The sequence below is a fragment of the Pelophylax lessonae genome (genome assembly GCF_965119305.1).
Source record: "Pelophylax lessonae genome assembly, chromosome: 8".
NCBI classification, from domain to species: domain Eukaryota; kingdom Metazoa; phylum Chordata; class Amphibia; order Anura; family Ranidae; genus Pelophylax; species Pelophylax lessonae.
In genome coordinates, this window is record NC_138775.1 from 39,003,510 (window position 1) to 39,023,279 (window position 19,770).

At 43.9% G+C, this 19,770-nt stretch overlaps 1 protein-coding gene across 1 annotated transcript in view; it reads right to left on the minus strand.

Annotated features, from left to right (window-relative positions):
- GXYLT2 (glucoside xylosyltransferase 2) overlaps positions 1-19,770 on the minus strand; it is an 89,235-nt gene that overhangs the window by 1,116 nt on the left and 68,349 nt on the right. The window contains exon 6 of the mRNA XM_082266436.1: positions 14,619-14,791. Within this exon, the coding sequence (XP_082122562.1) occupies positions 14,619-14,791 (173 nt within the window). The remainder of the gene's footprint in view (positions 1-14,618; positions 14,792-19,770) is intronic.

Genomic DNA, 19,770 nt, shown 5'->3' on the forward strand with positions numbered 1-19,770 from the left:
GCCACGTATGTGTCCACCAGTGCCACTGCCCACCAGTGCCATGTATCACTGTCCACCAGCGCCACTGCCCACCAGTGCCACGTATGTGTCCACCAGTGCCACTGCCCACCACTGCCACGAATCAGTGTCCACCAGTGCCACATATCAGTGCCATGAATCAGTGTCCACCAGTGGCACGTATCAGTGCCACAAATCAGTGTCCACCAGTGCCACATATCAGTGCCATGTATCAGTGTCCACCAGTGCCACGTATCAGTGCCATGTATCAGTGCCAAGAATCAGTGTTAACCGGTGCCACATATCAGTGCCACGAATCAGTGTCCACCAGTGCCACGTATCAGTGTCCACCAGTGCAACGTATCAGTGTCCATCAGTGCCACGTATCAGTGTCCACCAGTGCCACGTATCAGTGCCACGAATCAGTGTCCACCAGTGCCACATATCAGTGCCACGAATCAGTATCCACCAGTGCCACGTATCAGTGCCACGTATCAGTGCCACTAATTAGTGTCCACCAGTGCCATGTATCAGTGCCACGTATCAGTGCCACGTATCAGTGCCACGTATCAGTGTCCACCAGTGCCACGTATCAGTGCCACAAATCAGTGTCCACCAGTGCCACGTATCAGTGCCACGAATCAGTGTCCACCAGTGCCACATATCAGTGCCACGTATCAGTGCCATGAATCAGTGTCCACCAGTGCCACTTATCTGTGTCCACCAGTGCCACTCACACAGACCAAGCAGAGATAATGGAATATATATACCATTACATATATATATATATATATATATATATATATATATATATATATATATATATACCATATAGGCATGGCTGCAATGTGGGGAATGCCTGGCTAATCTCTTTCTTCTTCCTGGAAAGTCTGATAACAAGTCGCTTCAATTAAGATAAGGTGGTGACTCCCATTGAAGTCTATGGGACAAGTCGGATCACAGGTCGCCTCAAAGTAGTACAGGACCCTTTTCTGAAGTCGGAGCAACTTCAGTTGTGCCAATTAAGACGGCACTGATTGATTAACATTGCTTTTGTTATGTCAAGCGACCTGGGGCTACACAAGTCGCCTCACAAGTTGTGCTAGTGTGAATGGCTCTTAAGGTAAAGGAATAGTGTACAAAGATAATCACACAAGATTGTGGAAGTAATCACTCAAAAAAAGAAAATAAATAAAAAAAAAAGCTACTACTTGTTGCTGAACACAGACTAGAATACAGTACAGGGATTCCTATTAAGTGCTCCCAAGGCCCCATTTACACTTGAGTAACACCAAGCAATGCTGCCTTTTTTGTGTGTTTTTGGAGCGGTATCATTCATTTTGAATGGCCGTCTTTTTGCTCCAAAACTGCGTCAAAGAAGCTCTATGTACCAAATTTTAGCACTGAGCCAGGCGCAAATTTAGCATTGCGTATTTTGCCACAAGTTTTGTGCGTTTTGCCCAGGCCAATTCTGGCATTTCTCTCATACATGTAAAAATCGTTTTTTTGCTAGAAAATGACTCAGGACCCACAAACGTTATATATATTTTATATATTTTTTAGCAGAGACCCTAGAGAACAAAATGGCGGTCGTTGCAATTTATGTCACACGGTATTTGCAAAGCAATTTTTCAAACGCAATTTTTTGGGGAAAGAAAAAACCCATTAACCACTTTAAGACCGGAATTGATTTGCCCCCTTAATGACCAGGCCACTTTTTCAACTTGGTACTGCGTGATTTTATCTGAAAATTGCGCGATCCTGCAATGCTGTACCCAAACAAAATTTACGTCCTTGTTTTCCCACAAATAGAGCGTTCTTTTGGTGGTATTTGATCACCTGTGCGATATTTATTTTTTGCGCTATAAACAAAAAAAGAGAGACAATTCTGAAAAAAAACAACAATATTTTTCACATTCTGCTACATGACATTCTCAAAATTTTTCTTTTTTAACATTTTAGGCCAATTTGTTTTCTGATACATATTTCTGGTAAAAAAAAAAAAATCACAATAAGCGTATTTTGATTGGTTTGCGCAAAATTTACTGCGCCTACTAACTACGGGAAAGATTTATGTCATTTTTATTGTTTTTTGTTTCATTGTGAGGGATCAAGGGGTTAATTGTGAGCCTAAGGGAGTGATTCTAACTGTGGGGGGCTTGGCTTGTGAAATGATCACAGAGCCCTCTGTTCCTATATCAAAGGATCGCAGACATTCTGTGATCATTCCAGAGAGACGAACGATCAGCTGTGTTTACAACAGCCGACCGTTGTTCTGTCTCAGCGGGGAATGATTGCGGGTGTCAGATGGCAATCGGAGCCGCCCTGCCCCATGCATCGGCTTCCCTGCTGACGAGCGGGGGCGGGATTACACCGGCGCATGCTCGCCCCCTAGCCTCCTGTGGGCGACCGACGTATGGTTACGGCGGTTCGTGCAGGAGCGGCTGCCTACTAATTTCTATGGTCAGTTCTCTATCTGTGCTGGGAACTCAGAGGAGGTGGAGCTGCTATTTGACGTCACACGCTGCTATCCTCGGCTTGCTTGGCTGCTAGTATCGCTGTATTTACCTACCATTCAGGATTTTACTAACAGCGCTCATTCATGCTATTCATGTCAGTGCATCTATTTATTAATAAATAGTTTTATAATACAGAGAGCACTTAGATCTGTTTTTACTTATCTGTGAGGAACGGAGGACCTGTCACTCTCGGGGACCTGAGACGAGATATCCCCGGAGGAGAAGCCCCTGCCTTCAGCTTGCTAAATACTGTAGATTGGTTGAAGTTGGAGCCCGCTGCTGTTTTGACAATACCCTTTATCGGAAAGCTCATTGGACCTGCTAGTAATACAGAGGTCATATATTTCAGGTGAGCGCGGTGTGCATCCACTGGTGAAGGGTCTGTCACCTGGATGAGAAGCTTCCTCCCTTTTATTTAATCACTAATCTCGATCGCATGCATCCTTTGGGCTTTATGGACATTCTTTCTCTATATTCAATTTATTAGATTATGTTCTGTTGCGCTGCACTGTTTCATATTGTGCTGGGAACTCAGCTTGCTCGCCTCCAATGAACGGACTAATCCTGACAATCCCCCCCGCCCCCACCCACTCTGCACAGACATTCACTAGTACGATCAGTGTGCTGTGGTTTCTCCTCCCCCAGCTCACTGAGCTCCTTATACAGCAGAAAACAGATCACTTAGGCTCCATTCACACCTAGGCAATTTCTGAAACTTATTTTAAATGAAACACGTCCTGCGGTTTTGTCACGCAACAATCACGGTAAGCGCCGGTTCACACTGGCGCGACGCTACTTTCAGGGGCGACCTCCGAGATCGCGGTGCGAGCAGCGCGCCGCGACCTCAGAGCGGCCGCCACAGACTTCATAACATTGAAGTCTATGGCGGTCGCCTCCTGGTCGCCCCAAAGAAGCTCCGGACCCTTTTTCTAGGTCGGAGCGACTTGTGTCGCTCCTATTAGAACGGGTCCGTAGCTTCCCTATGGGAGGCGACCTGCGGCGACCTGTGAGTCGACCAGGTCGCCTCACAGGTCGCCCTAGTGTGAACCGGGGCTTAAATGGCACTGTGTTTAGGGTGCCATCGAGAAATAACATGACATTACAAACGCGTTCCACATTTTTGCCATGATTCTGGAATCGTGGTCAGAATTGTGGCGATTCCGTCTGCAATTCAAATCGCCTAGGTTTGAATGGAGCCTTATAAAAATGGGGAAAAAAGTACTTACTGTATTTTTTTGTATCTACACACAAATGTTTTTCCTTTCATTTCTATTTTAGACTGAATGGGTTGTTTTACAAGGTGAGGGTTCACATATAGTTTCCCATCTAAAGACAAGAGGGATCACAGAGAAAAACTGAAAGGCCAGTATTACCTTCTGTACAGGGCTGGTTATGATTACAGATAGGGAGAAGGTAATCATTAACTCAGCTTCAGGGACAGTTGTAAAAACAGTGAGTATAAAATGTTTTGCTTCACATAACCATTAAAATACTGAGAATTAAAATCTCAGGAACACTATTCTACAGGAAAATCAAGGACTTTAACCGCTTCAATACCGGGCACTTTCACCCTCTTCCTGCCCAGGCCAATTTTCAGCTTTCAGAGCACTTTGAATGACAATTGCACGGTCATGCAACACTGTATCCAAACAAAATTTGTATAATTTTTTTTCACACAAATAGAGCTTTATTTTGGTGGTATTTACGTAATCACCGCTGCTTTTTTTTATTTTTGCAAAAAAAAAAAAAAAAAGACAGAAAATTTTGAAAAAAAAAATAGTTTTTCTTAGTTTCTGTCACAAAATTTTATAAATAAGTATTTTTCCTCATTCACTGAAGTGCGCTGATGAGGCTGTACTAATGGGCACTGATTGGCGGCACTCATGAGGCAGCACTAATGAGGCGGCACTGAGGAGGCACTAATATGCCGCACTGATGGGCACTGATAGGTGGTACTGATGGGTACTTCTGATGAGCACTAAAAAGGCAGCACTGACTGGCATCACTGATGGGCACTGCTGGAGCTTAACTGATAATCAGGGCATTCAGGGCATTATTTATGCATTCATCTTATGCATTAACTCGTCTGTGAAGTTTATATTTATAATTGTTTGGTTTATTATATTTTCATTGTGGTACATCAGCACCCGTAGTGATTCAATTGAACCTATTGTATGAATGGTAGGAGGTTACCACCATCCCTGCGCTACTGAAGTTTTAGTCAGAAAGACCTAGAGTTTTTTGATGAATTTCAATTCTACATATTAACTATTAAGTAGCAGCATTTGTGATATTGATTTATCTATATATTTTTTCTTTGACCTTTAAGCGCAGAGGATCACACAACAGTCTATAATTTATAGTCTATTTATAGTGGTATTTCTACACCATTTCTATCTCTCTCTGTCACCCCCTCTCTCTCTCTCCCTCTGTGTCCCCCCCCGTTTCTCCCTCCGTGTCACCCCCCCTTTCTCCCTCCGTGTCACCCACCCTCTCTCCGTGTCACCCACCCTCTCTCTCTCCGTGTCACCCCCCCTCTCTCCGTGTCACCCCCTCTCTCCGTGTCACCCCCCTCTCTCCGTGTCACCCACCCCCCTCTCTCCCTCTCTCTGTGTCACCCCCCTCTCTCCCTCTCTCTGTGTCACCCCCCCTCTCTCTCTCTCTCTCTCACCCCCCCTCTCTCTCTGTCACCCCCCCTCTCTCTCTCTCTCTCTGTCTCTCTGTGTCACCCCCTCTCTCTCTCTCTCTCTGTCACCCCCCTCTCTCCCTCTCTCTGTGTCACCCCCCTCTCTCTCTCTCTCTCTCTCTCTCTCTCTCTCTCTCTCACCCCCCCTCTCTCTCTGTCACCCCCTCTCTCTCTCTCTCTCTCTCTGTGTCACCCCCCCCTCTCTCTCTTTCTCTGTCACCCCTCTCCCTCTCTGTCACCCCCCCCCCTCTCTCTCTCTGTCACCCCCCCTCTCTCTCTCTGTGTAACCCCCTCCCTTTCTCTCTGTCACCCCCCTCTCTCTCTCTCTCTCTCTGTGTCACTCCCCCCTCTCTCTCTCTCTCTCTCTCTCTCTCTCTCTGTCACCCCCCTCTCTCTCTCTGTGTCACCCCCCTCTCTCCCTCTCTCTGTGTCACCCCCCTCTCTCCCTCTCTCTTCCTGTCACCCCCCTTTGCCTGTCTCCCCGTGTCAGCCCCCTCTCTCTCCCTGTCACCCCCTCTCTCTGTCAACCCCCCCCCCTTGTCTCTCTCTGTCAAACCCCCTCTCTCTCTGTTGAACCCTCTCTCTCTCGGTTGTTGTTGTTGATATTTATTTTTGTAACTTAATTCTGAATAAAACATTTAACAGTGTAATTTTATGAGATATTTTACGAGGGCGTGTTTAGGGGTGGTGCAGGGTAGGGTTTGGGTGGGGCAACAAGTGGCGAGTAACTCTTAAGGTCTGGCTAGTAGCTCAGGCCTTAAAATTTTGAGCCCTTCCTTATAACGAAGCCCCGACATGGTCACCCGGACACCGCTGAGGCAGCTGACATGTTCCCTCGGCATCTCTTCCGGGTTCGGCAGGTCTGGCGCTGTGAGTGGCCGGAGCCGCGATTATGTCACCCCCGCACATGCACGCGGAATTTCACTTTCCGGAAAGGAGCTCTGAAGGTCCGGCACATGCGCTGCTGGTGTCAGCGGTTGCATGCAGGGTGAATATCTCCTAAACCAGTGGTGTCCAAACTTTTTTCAAAGAGGGCCAGATTTGATGAAGTGAACATGCGTGAGGGCCGACCATTTTGCCTGACATTTGAAACATTAAAATTAAATATACACACACATGTTATATATACACACACACATTATATATACACACACATATACATATACACACACATACATATACTGTATCTATATATATATATATATATATATATATATATATATATATATATATATACACATACACACACATATACATATATATACACACACACATACATACATATATTATATATATATATATTGTAAGGGATTAGCTCGGTGGTAGGCGTGGATGACCCCTTTGGGGGTGCGTTTTCACAGAGAGATAGCCCAAAAGTGCTTGCAAACAACAGGTTTATTTTTCATACAAGTGCATGCAGCAAAACATCCAAAATAAAATAAAACAAAATAAATCCTTGCCTCTGTGGGCGGCTACCTTCTCACAACTGGAACCTACCTAAGAAGTCTTTCCAACCTACTGTTGGGCCGACACTGCTGATCCTACAGCAGACACTCAAATGTCCATTTGTTTGCTTTTCACACAGCACAAACATTGTCCATTGAACATGTCCCTTTGTTTTCTTTCACACAGAAACACTTCGTCTTCTCACCTTTGAGACGTCTTCACTCTTGGTTACCCTCCTTAGCTTCACATCGCTTTAGGGGGTCTTCTCCCATGCTCACCAGCTTGTCGGGAGGCACACATCCGACTGTCCCCCTCTCCCAGCCTACACGGCGACAGGCGGCAGCAGTCCTTCTCCCATGCCCACCAGCTTCGGGAGGTACACGTATGTCTGTCCTCCTCTCCCAGCCTACACGGCGACAGGAGGCAGCACTCAATAGATTTTCTCTGGACAAATTATAGAGGCCTTGATCTCCTCATTCTGAACAGCTGAAGGCCTTTCAACTTCCTGCTGGCTAGCTCTGTAGCCAACACCCTAAATTAATTAATGGACTTTCTAAGTCAGCTGGAAATGTATCTCCTTCCTGTGACTACATTCCCAGATTTAGCTGACTTCCTGTTACATACCCCCCCCTCTTGTTTCAACCCTAGGGTTGGGACACAGATTTCCAGGCACGCATGTGTCAAGCACTGCTGACTCACTGATAAGCCTCCTATTATCCTCAAGCTTCCGGATGAAACTGTTTTGTCATCTTCATTGACGGATTTCTCATAAATGCCACACAGTTTGTCTCTCATCTCATATACACATTCTTCAACTGCATTTTTGGCATCATTTTGCTCCTTCTCGTTTCTGTCATCTTCATTGACAGCTTTCTCATAAATGTCAGACAGCTTGTCCCTCATAACCGTCTGTCCAATCCACCATGGAGGACCGTGATCCATAGGCAACTCAATTGGGCTAGTCTTAATGTCTTCAACATTCTTAAGACGCCTCTCTCTGCAATCCATAAATGTTTTCCACAAAACTTTGAGAACCTTTGCTTCACTAAGCTTTGTTCCAAGTAGGGACTCTTGACATCCCTCTGTGACTTGAGTTGCCTCTCCATACATCTGTACACAATCATTGACTTTTTGTTGTAAAAGGGAATGATCTTCCTTCTTGAGCTTTGCTTGCTCTAAGATGCTGTGCAGAGGATTTTCCAATTGAGACAACAGGCTGTCACACATTTCTTCAAAGTGACCCCTGTTCCTTTTCCCAGAGATATCAATATCATTCACCAAACATTTCATATTCATAGGCAGATCTGAAGCATTTGCACTCATCAACTTCTTAAACTTTTCGCCCTCCTGAGCGAGTCGCAGTAAAGGCCTACTATTTGATTTGATATTCAGTTTATATTTCTTGCCAAACTCTTCACAGAAGAAGCCAACCAGAACATCATCAACTTTCCTTCCACCAACATAGGGGTCAAAGGCAACAACACAGTTGAACCCAGCGATCTGGGTGGTATCCATTATAGACCTCCTCTCTGCATCAGTGAAGAAGCATGGAACTGCAACACATTCTTTTACAGGTTTCTTCAATGCACTTTCTGCTGAACTATTTGACCGCTCAAGGTCACCTAGTTCTTTTTCTCTATCTGAATTCCACATGGAATGCATCTCAAGATCACGATCAAACTTCTGCCACCCGTCTTTTACCAGTTTCATTTTAGAAATATTCTCTGAAAGGCACTTGAAATTCATTTGCTTCACGTTTTCACCAACAGCCTTAGTTTTCTCCACTAGGTGGCGTTTGCTTTTTCCTCCCAGATTTATATCACTTGCTTTAGTTTTCTCCGCTTTAGTTTTCTCCACTAGGTTTTCAGCCTGAACTGAGAAATCATCACATTTCTTACACAACTCCTTTATTTGCTGAAGTTCTAATGATACATTTTCCAATGCTTGAAGTTTTTGAAGGAACGGTTTATTCCAAAGGGGTGATTCAAGCCACGTGTCATCACATTTCTGAGGCTCACTCAGGACAGACCCCAAAACACTGATCCTTTTAAAAACTGCATCAGGCACACTATCCCCTCTTTGGGACAGATCCTCTGTTGCCTGGAATTCCTCTTCCAGTTCCTGCAACGGAATCTTCATCTCTTCTACTTGCTGTTCTAAGGCTCGTTTAGACTTTTCTAGCTCCTGAACGCTTTTCACAACATCATCCTTGGAGCTGACCAATTCTTCCATTTCTGTACGCAGCTGTTTGTTAACACTTTCTAGTTCAGCCTTACACTCTAGAACTTCCTCCAAAGAGCGAGCCAAGAACAGGGCTTTGCTCTCGTTATCACGCGCCTCCGTTTTTGCACGGTCGCGTTCTTCTGCATATTTTGCAGACACAGTCTTCTCTTCACCAAGCATCTGATCAAACTTCTTTTTCACATCTTCAACACACTGTAATGAACCAACGCTTTCTTCCATGCGTTTTTTCATATCCGCTATCTGAGCTTGCAATGTTGCGACTTGCTCTGATAGGTTTTTCTTTGCTTCCGCCTCCTCTTTTAATTGTTCCAGGAAGCCATTTTTCTCATCTTCCATTTGTTTGAGCTTTGTGCTAAAACTCAGCCTTTGACACCTCTCTTCCTGTAAGAGTTCCTGCGTGTCTTGCAGCTGCGATTCCAAGATAGAAAAATCTTCCGCAATTTCTCTAGATTTGCTGTCTGCTTGAGAAAGCTGATTTGTAACATTGTCCAACTCAACCTGCAGTCGGTTTGCCTTCTCTGACAGCTTAGCACACAATCGGTCACCTTCTGACACCTTGACTTGCGATTCCAGAAGCTGTGCCTCTACTTTTTCCCTCTTATGTTCACAATCTCCTTTTCCCTGCATAAGAGCCTTCACCTCATTGGCTAGCATCTGGGAATAAGAATGTAATTCTGCCACACAGGCTTCTTTCTCCTTTAACTGCTGCTGGACACGTTGGGCTTCCCCTTTCCAACTTTCACAGTCCGCACGCCATTCATTTACCACATTGCTCAAAGTAGTGAGCTCATACACAGTACTCAGTAATTTAGCCTCTCTTTCACTTTTCTCGTTGTCGCTGAGAGACAATGTCGTTTTCAGAGCGACATTCTGTTCCTGCGACTCCTGCAGGTCTATTTTTGTAGCTCCCAAAGACTGAAGACTTTTTTCCAGCTGATTACGCAACTCCAACATATCAGCCATACTTTGCTTCTGCAAAGTCTGAATTTCACTTTCCTTTTCCATGAGGATGGTATCTTTCTCCATTATAGTCTCTCTGCGTTTTTGCAACTCGACCAAAAGAAGAGCAGTGGATTCTTCCCACTGTAACACATGAGACTTGAGTAGTTCATTCATTTCCTGCAAGTTTCTATGCTCCATTTTAAGCAATTCCAAGGCTTGTTCCTTTTCTTCCATTTTCCGTTGCAAGGCATCCAACTCAGCCCTGCACACATACTCGGTTTCCTCCAAACCGATGGCCTCCATTGGCTGCTGGCGTCTCTGTTTCCAGCCTGCCATGCTCTCTTGGTGATCCTTTTGTTGAGCTGCAAAGCTCCGTTGTTTCAGCATCTCCCCCATTTTGGGTTTACTTTTCATCTGAGAACCCTGCGTCTCCAAAGCAGTTTCATTTGCCCCAGTGTTGCTAGGAACAACAACTTTTCTCTTTAGCCGATTCCGTTCAGGCATGGATGGGGCTGGTTCAGACGGCAACATCCCCTCCATCCATAGAATCCGGTCTCTCATTTCATCTATCTTTGCATTTTTCAGGCGTTTGGATCGCCCCATCTTCAATAACTCCACAAATTTTTCACAGTCCAGCAAAAAATTTTCAGACCACTGTCTCTTTAACACATGTAGTTTTTCTCTCTCTTGCAAGATCTCTTTTCCTGCACACACAGTTTGTGCAGTCACTTGCACCAGACACAACAAAGTTCATCAAATAATTTTGAGACCGCTGTCTCTTTAAAACACTTTTTTTTTTTTTTTTTCTGTCAGGATCTTCTCTCCTGCACACATAGATTGTGCAATCTCATGCACCAGATAAAGTTCATCAAACATTTGCACTTCCTTGCAGGGATCTCTGCTTATGCCCACTGCATACCTCCACCATATGTAAGGGATTAGCTCGGTGGTAGGCGTGGATGACCCCTTTGGGGGTGCGTTTTCACAGAGAGATAGCCCAAAAGTGCTTGCAAACAACAGGTTTATTTTTCATACAAGTGCATGCAGCAAAACATCCAAAATAAAATAAAACAAAATAAATCCTTGCCTCTGTGGGCGGCTACCTTCTCACAACTGGAACCTACCTAAGAAGTCTTTCCAACCTACTGTTGGGCCGACACTGCTGATCCTACAGCAGACACTCAAATGTCCATTTGTTTGCTTTTCACACAGCACAAACATTGTCCATTGAACATGTCCCTTTGTTTTCTTTCACACAGAAACACTTCGTCTTCTCACCTTTGAGACGTCTTCACTCTTGGTTACCCTCCTTAGCTTCACATCGCTTTAGGGGGTCTTCTCCCATGCTCACCAGCTTGTCGGGAGGCACACATCCGACTGTCCCCCTCTCCCAGCCTACACGGCGACAGGCGGCAGCAGTCCTTCTCCCATGCCCACCAGCTTCGGGAGGTACACGTATGTCTGTCCTCCTCTCCCAGCCTACACGGCGACAGGAGGCAGCACTCAATAGATTTTCTCTGGACAAATTATAGAGGCCTTGATCTCCTCATTCTGAACAGCTGAAGGCCTTTCAACTTCCTGCTGGCTAGCTCTGTAGCCAACACCCTAAATTAATTAATGGACTTTCTAAGTCAGCTGGAAATGTATCTCCTTCCTGTGACTACATTCCCAGATTTAGCTGACTTCCTGTTACAATATATATATATATATATACACACACACACATATTATACATACATACATACATATATACACAAACACACACACATATTATATATAATATATATACACACACATTATATATATATATATATATATATATATATATATATATATAGGAAATAATAAGCATTGGTACTTTATGAATAAAATCACACTTACAGAAACAGGCAGTAGGATTGTAGATGCGACAGCTCCTTGGTCAGCTCCATACATACATACATATACACACACAGGCAGTAGGATTGTAGAAGTGACATCTCCTCGGTCAGCTCCTATTTTTCAAATTAATTCTGCACTCCTGCGCAGTCGTGGGCGGCGCCGGGCAGATAAGGCCAAGTGGGGGGGGGGGGGGGGGGGAGCGAGACTCGGCGGAACTCGGGAGCAGCCGAGCTGCCGAGGGAGGCCAGAGGCCCCGCCCCCGAGCCATCTCATCGGCATCGGGGAGGGATGTGAGGAGTCTCAGTGAGAAATTCTTTGACAAAAGTCAGCAGTGTCTCAGGGGGCCGTATAAAACTAAAGGACGGGCCGCAACTGGCCCGCGGGCCGGACTTTGGACATGACTGTCCTAAACCATGCAGGTTTAGGAGATATTAATTTTACCTACAGGTAAGCCTTATTTGAGGGTTACCTGTAGGTAAAAGTTAATAAGCAGAGTATACTACCATGTTATTAAACCCAGGAGCCTGCATTCACTATATCTGGTCTCCCACAGTACACTGAACATGGAAATGCAATTATTTTAGTAAATATAAACTGCTAAATACATTTTCTCATCAGCAGTATATAGCAGTCTTGTGACTTCTTCTATCAGTGTCTGGTTAAACCTTGTAGGAGGAGTTTTCATTCTCCTTTGATTGTCCTATAAGGCTTCAGGACCCCTGACCCTCTCTGTCTGGACAGTGCTAATTGGCCCTATGCCAATCACATGCACCCCCCCCAAAAAAAAAAAACTTCCCAGTAATACACACTGAGCATGTGCAGAGGCTGTATTGGGGACTGTAGAAAAAGGGGAGGACGACGGGATCAAACATTGCTTTTACACAATGTAGACGCAGGGATGGCAAACCTTGGCACCCCAGATGTTTTGGAACTACATTTCCCATGATGCTCACCTACACTGCAGAGTGGAGGAGCATCATGGAAAATGTAGTTCCAAAACATCTGGAGTGCCAAGGTTTGCCATCACTGAGTAGAGGATTAACTCCTTAGGTTACACAGTGATCATAACAAGCATGCTTTACTGTATATACAGACTGATTTTACTGTTGTGGGTTTAGTAACACTTTAGGGATTGGTAAGCTACAATATAGTAACATTTTGGTTTTGGCTTTAAAACTGCTTTAACCGACATGAGATGAGATAAATGCAGGCACCTCAAATGTGGCTTCATGGGGAACCCCAAAGAATTCTATATTGCAAAAAAAGCCTCCAGCCCCTGATGGTATACTAAGCCCCCCCCCCCCCCCCCCCAACACCACATTGCACTGACCCAGAACTAGGGTGTTTGACCTCGCTGGTGAACAGTGATGTGTGGCTGTATTCTTAGATAAGAAAAGTGAGACCCCTGCCCATCTGATAGAGCAATATAAACCAAATGATAGCTACAGCTGTCTTGTCAGTTTTCCCAAAACTGTACAATGGAATAAGGATATAAATGTGGAGCTGCGCTGATCAAAAACCGTATTCAGACCTTCAGAGATACTGAAAATAATTTAAAGGTGTATATAAATCAAATAGTCAAAAAATGAACTATAAATCCAATACTTAAAGACAATACGTACCCTAAAAAAATTGTGAATATATATTCAGTGCAAAATTGATGCCCTGTGGAAGTCACGTGACCGCGACGATACGCGTCGGGACGTAGACGATAGGCGAACCCGCAAGTGCAGCTAGTTGTTTGTGTTTGGAGGATAAACCAATCGCTGTGTTTGCTGTTCTTACTCTACTTGAATGTGAGTTCTCTATACTGTATTCAATAAAAAAAATTTTAAAATATACTACACTATATGGAGCCTCTTGTCCTTCTATGTTTGTCTGTCTGAATTGGGGACAACAGGATTCCCCCCATCAGATTCAGGATCTACCCTAGTACCATCAGTGGATTTACTTCATGGTGTTTCCTTACAGCAGTAAGGTAAGGGTGCAGTGCCCCCAGAAGAGTGATTCTTGCTTAATCATCCGGTGTTGGAAATTATTCTCACGGTTTACACCACTGAGTGTTCACCACTATTTTACATAGTTTGTGAGGTTGAAAAAAGACATCAGTCCATCCAGTTCAACCTATGATGTGTGTGTGTGTTTGCTGTTAACCGTACATTGTATACCCCTGTATGTTGTGGTCTTTAAGGTGCCCATCTAATATTTTTTTGAAATTATCAATGCTCCCTGCTGATACCACTGCTTGTGGAAGAGAATTCCACATCCTTACTGCTCTGACAGTGAAGAACCCCCTAAGTATTTTAAGGTTAAACCGCCTTTCCTCTAGTGTTAGGGAGTGGCCCCGTGTCTTATTGATATTTGTTTTGAACTTTAGCACGTCATTCACTATGATGGATCTTTCATGAAAGGAATATATTCACTGAACTTTCAGCACCGATTTATTGCCCACCATCATTTTCATTATTCTCATCACATAGTCTTAGCACTTATCACTGTAAATAATTTTATTATCGATTTATTTACAAATTTTTTTATGAAAGGCAATTTGTTTATTTATCTCCCAGTATTTATTCTATGTTTATTGTGTTTCATCACATAATTTTTAGTGCACAACAATGAGCAGACCTTACTAACAGATACTGCTCTCAATATAGATTTACCTGCAGCCCCTCTGGTAAGCAGACAGAGCCCAAAACTATACTTTCTCACTAGCACCTACCTATCAGGGTGCTACACTCACTACCCCCCCCCCCCCCGCCAAAATGAGCCACGTCCTCACTGACTCTGGGCAGCCGCCCCTATTAATTGATAAAAACAGGATGGGAAGAAATTTGGAGCTGTAGGCTAGTGGATTTTTGGCAACCCATTCACCGATTGGAAACATTTAAAGCAATACTTACATCTCGTAACACTTCATAGAAGGCTCTGAATGCTGGCTGTTTGTCATCATGGTATACCCCTCGGTTGCCATGAAGAATGGATACACCGTCTTCTTCGGCAGACTTACAATTGCTGCCATACATGCAGTGATCTGGCCTATAATTCCACTGACAAGGGAATACATACAGGTTTTCTGGAACAGAAATAAATATTAATGGGATGAAAACATAAGGCAAGTGCTATCTACACAGACATAGAAAGGCAGTCTTAGGCTCCATGTACACGGGACGTTGTTAAAAGTCCCTTTGAATGCTGGAATTTTTAGGACGTTTGAAACGTCCGTTAAGTCGCGTTTGTACCCGCGTTTAGCAGGCGTTTAGCAGCGTTTGCGGGCGTTTGCGTTTAGAAGCGTTCCTAGAGGTCAAAAAAATTATTCCCCTTTGAAATGGAAAAACGCGAACGCTAAACGCGGGTCATCGCGTTCAGACGCGGTCGGACGCGTTTAGACGCGTTCGGACGAGTTTGTGCGTTTGAAACGCCGGGAAACACACGTTCGAACGCAAATAATTGCGTTCTAAAAACAGTCCCTGAACGCAACTGCCTGCAAATGACTGTAAACGACCTGGTGTACATGGACAGATAAGATAAAATGTAGATGGGTTCAGGGGCTTCTGAAAAAAACGCCCAACTGCTCCTAAACGGCCATTTCCAGCGTCCCGTGTACATGGAGCCTTAGGGTCACCATGCACGTTCCAATCTTTTTACAATACTAGATCAAGTAGACAGCTTAGCAGTTGCTATCATCCCCTGGATATACCATAGCTCCCAACTGTCCCTGATTTCGAGAGACTGTCCCTGAATTCGAGGGACTGTCCCTGATTTGAAACAAAGTCCCTCTTTCCTCCTCATTTGTCCCTCATTTTAGTCTGATCTGTATAGTTGTATATAAAAAGCACTTTTTATCCTTCAAAAAGAGTTTCCCAGTGCTAAACCTTTCACCCAAGGTCTAAATTGCTGCATTTGTACATTTCAAAAGCCAATATAAAGAAATAGTAGTAGTAGTAAAAAAAGCACTTGTTGGTTTACCTAATCATTTTTTTTTTTTTTTTAATAATTCTCATTTAAAGCGTTTGTTACCCCAATACTTCAAACTCCTGGTATGTGCCTGCTGTACCATGTACTTGTATGAAAAGGTATCCTGTTCTCTTTGTATTGCTTTCTTTGTGGGAAATCACTGATGTTCCTGCTAGTCCCTCTGCTTTCCTATTTAAAACTGACCACAATAAATAGGAGAGCACAGTGTGGTCAGTTCTCTAGCTATGCTGGGAACACAGTATTCTATCCTCAGACTTGTCCTGACATGCCCACGCTGCAGAGCCATTTACTGGGAAGCTCAATATGCTGTTGCTTCTCCTCCCCCCAGCTCTTATGCAGCTGAGAAAAGAGGGAATGAGATCACTTATAAACAAGGGAAAAGGGTATTTATTACGTTTTTTTTTACCTATACAAAAATGTTTTGACTTTAATTTCTATTTTAAACGGAGTGGGTTGTTTTGCAAGGTGATCGTTTACTGGGGGCGTGGCAGAAGGTGTGTCCTAGGCCTATATACTTTTGCTAGTAGGTGTCCCTTGTTCCCATCTCAAAAAGTTTGGAGGTATGGATATACACAATCATTAAACCCTCAATTGTGGGACTTTTAAGGCAATCAACAGAAAAGGTACTGTCAAATGTATTGCAAAAACATAATATAATATAATATCTTTATAGATATAAAAAATAAATAAAAGCTTTTAAAAACAAAATGTGTTGTACACGGCAGGGGGTGGGATGACATCACGGCTGGAGCCAAGGCTCCGTGTATCGCTAAGGCCATCCAAGCACAGGCTGGAGAGGCACTGGCTGAGGCCACACATGCACATATTCATGCACTGGGTTAGTGAGCGGTGTTCCTTCCTTTGTCCAAAGAAAAGAGTTTATGAGACAGGACTCAATAGGTTGTGGCTCCACATCTCCAAGTATAATGGGAAAAAAACAAGAAAAAAAATGTATGGGACTTTAAAGGCAGCCACTCATGACCCTCATTGTGTTCCTTCCTTTTTCCATTGATCCTGATTTCCCATTTATAAGACCGGTGGCAGAGATCCCTACTATTCCACTGACCACCGGTCTTGTAGCTTCCCCTCCGTAGTCCTGTGTTAGGGCCAGTTTATACCAAATGCAGTCCAGTGCGTTTTTTTCCTTCATCAAAAAATGGGAGGAAAGTAGGATATCTGGTTTTCAATGCCGTAATTCACACCACGTGCTCAGTTCCAGTGCATTCCAGTTCCAGAAAAAAAAAAAAAACATCATGCTGCATTTTGCCTGCAGTGGAATGTACTGTACAGTCAAACGCATAAAAAAAGCACTGGAATGCATCATAAAACACACCAAAAATGCACTGGAGCCCAGTACAGTGGAAGAAAAAAACAAGAAAAAACAAGAAAAAAAAAGCATCTGGAATGCATCCAGAAATGCATTAAAAACACACCGGCATGCATCAAAAACGTGTCAAAAAGGTGCACGCAGAAACGCATCTGGAGCGGATCTGGAGGACATTTTTGTGGTGTGAACTAGCCCTTAGAGCAAGCAGGATATCATCACACTGCTGCTCCATCTAGTGGGCAGGACCCTGGGTTCCCTTTGATGTGTTGAGGGACAGGCCAGGAGACTTAAGGTCTGCCCCACCCACCATGACCTCACACTGTATTCCTGCCCATTCACAGAAGCTATTCCCATGCATTCATGGGAACTGTAGTTGGCATTTCCTCTTTTGTTCAGAGAGTGGATGTGATGTAGCTGCCTCTCTGATTTCTCCTACAGGTCCCAGCCAGTGCAGGAGCAATGGCGTCACAGCTTTTTCAATGGCACATTTCTGCTTAACCACTTGCTGAGTTTTACTAGTACAGCGGGGCAGCTCTGTGCTTGATCAAGTATATATACGCGATCCTGCACTTCTGCCTGCAGGGGGCGCGTACACACTGTTTCTGCTGTGATTATTTACAGCAGAAGCCTAACTGCGGGTGCTGGGCACTCAATGTCTGCTGTCACCCGCTAATCATCGCGCAGGGACTCTGAATAAAGTTCTAAGCTCTAGACAAGGCAGAGTTCCATTGTGACGGGGGGTGAGGGATGGATTTTGTATTTCTGCAAAGCAGGGACTAAAATCCATCACTTCCCCTAGTAAACACAGTACACATAAACACCGGCTAGGCACACAGTTAACCCTTTGATCGCTCAAAATTTTTACCCCTTCCCACCAGTGTCATTAGTATAGTGACAGTGCATATTTTTTAGCACTGATCACTATATTAGTGTCACTGGTTCCTGCAAAGTGTCAAAATTGGCAGTTAGTGTCGGATTGTCAGCCGCAATATCGCAGTCCCACTACAAGTCTCTGCCCGCCGCCATTACTAGTAATAAAAATAAATAAAAATTCCATGAATATTATAATATAGTTTGTAGAGGCTATAATGTTTGTGTAAACCAGGAGTCTCCAACCCTTTTAAATAAAGGGCAAGTTTTATGTCCTTTTGGCTTAAGGGGGGCTGGACTGTGGCCAGTGGGAGTAAACGATGCCCCATCCTTTGTTTTAGTGGGATGAAAGGTGTCCCATCATTGGTGCCAGTGGAAGGAATATTGTCTCAAGGGCCAGATAAAGACAAATAAAGGGCCACATTTGGCTCATGGGCCACAGTTTGGAAAACAACGGGCGTAAATCAATTAATATACAATAATTGGGATTTTTTTATCAAAAATATGTAGCAGAATACATATTGGCCCATATTTATGAAGAAATTAAATTTTTTACTGGGTATGTTTTATAGCAGAAAGTAAAAAATATTGTTTTTGGTTTCAAAATGGTCGGGTTTTTTTGTTTGTTTATAGCGCATAATATGAAAAAAAAAAAAAAAAAAAAAAAACGCAGTGGTGATCAAACACCACCAAAAGAAAGCTCTATTTGTGGGAAAAAAAAAAAATTATTTGGGTACATTTTTGCATGACCGCGCAATTGTCAGTTAAAGTAACGCAGTGCCGTCCTGCAAGAAGTAACCTGGTCATGAAGGGGGTAAATCTTCCGGAGGTCAAGTGGTTAACTGGGCTCTTTTTCCTTTGGCAACAAGAAGCTTTCTCATATGCATACTGAACAGCTGCAATGGTGACATTTTGCAAGTATCCTGGAGTTAAAACAGTTTAGCTTTTATCCTCATAAGTCAAGAAAGTCTGCAAAAATAACCTTTCATCTTTCCTTTCTCTTGCTGCGCTCTCAGATCTGTGTCACGATCAATACATTTCCTATCAGATCACATTTCCTGAAATTTTTTTTCTACATATGGATTCCTTAAAGCGGTAGTATACCGCTTTTTGACACTTTTAACTACAGGTAAGCCTATAATAAGGCTTACCTGTAGGTACAATTAATATCTCCTAAACCGGCACGGTTTAGGAGATATTTGCTTTGCATGCAGCCGCTCACGCGAGCGGCGCAGGCGCTCTGAAGGTCCAGCGGACCTTCAGCTTTCCATGCCGGGAGCTTGCCGGAAAAAGACTCCCGCGCGCATGCGCGGGAGTGACGTCATCGCGGCTCCGGCCAATCACAGCGCCGGAGCCGCCGAACCCGGAAGAGGAACAACTGTTACATAGTTACATAGTAGGTGAGGTTGAATAAAGACAATAGTCCACCCAGTTCAACCTGTGTAGGTGTGTGTGGCTGTAATCATCTCACATAGCCCTTAATGTCCTGATCCTTGAGATGTAAGTCTAAGAGTCTTTTGAAAGCCACCATACTACCCGCAGAAACCACCTCTTGTGGTAGAGAATTCCACAATCTTGAAGCCCTAACAGTAAAGAACCCTCCTCGTTGCCTGAGGTTAAAACGCTTCTCCTCTAATCGCATTGTATGTCCTCGAGTCCTCATGCAATCCCTTCGAATGAACAGCTTTTTTTCTAAGCTGAGATCCCCATTAAGATATTTATAAATTGCTATCATGTCCCCCCTCAGACGTCTCTTCTCCAGGGAGAATAAATCGAGCGATTGCAGCCGCTCTTCATAGTTAATCTTTATTTTTTTATCATAGAGTACATATTCATTAAAGTGAACTCGCACTCAATCATTAACAGAAAGGTATGTTATC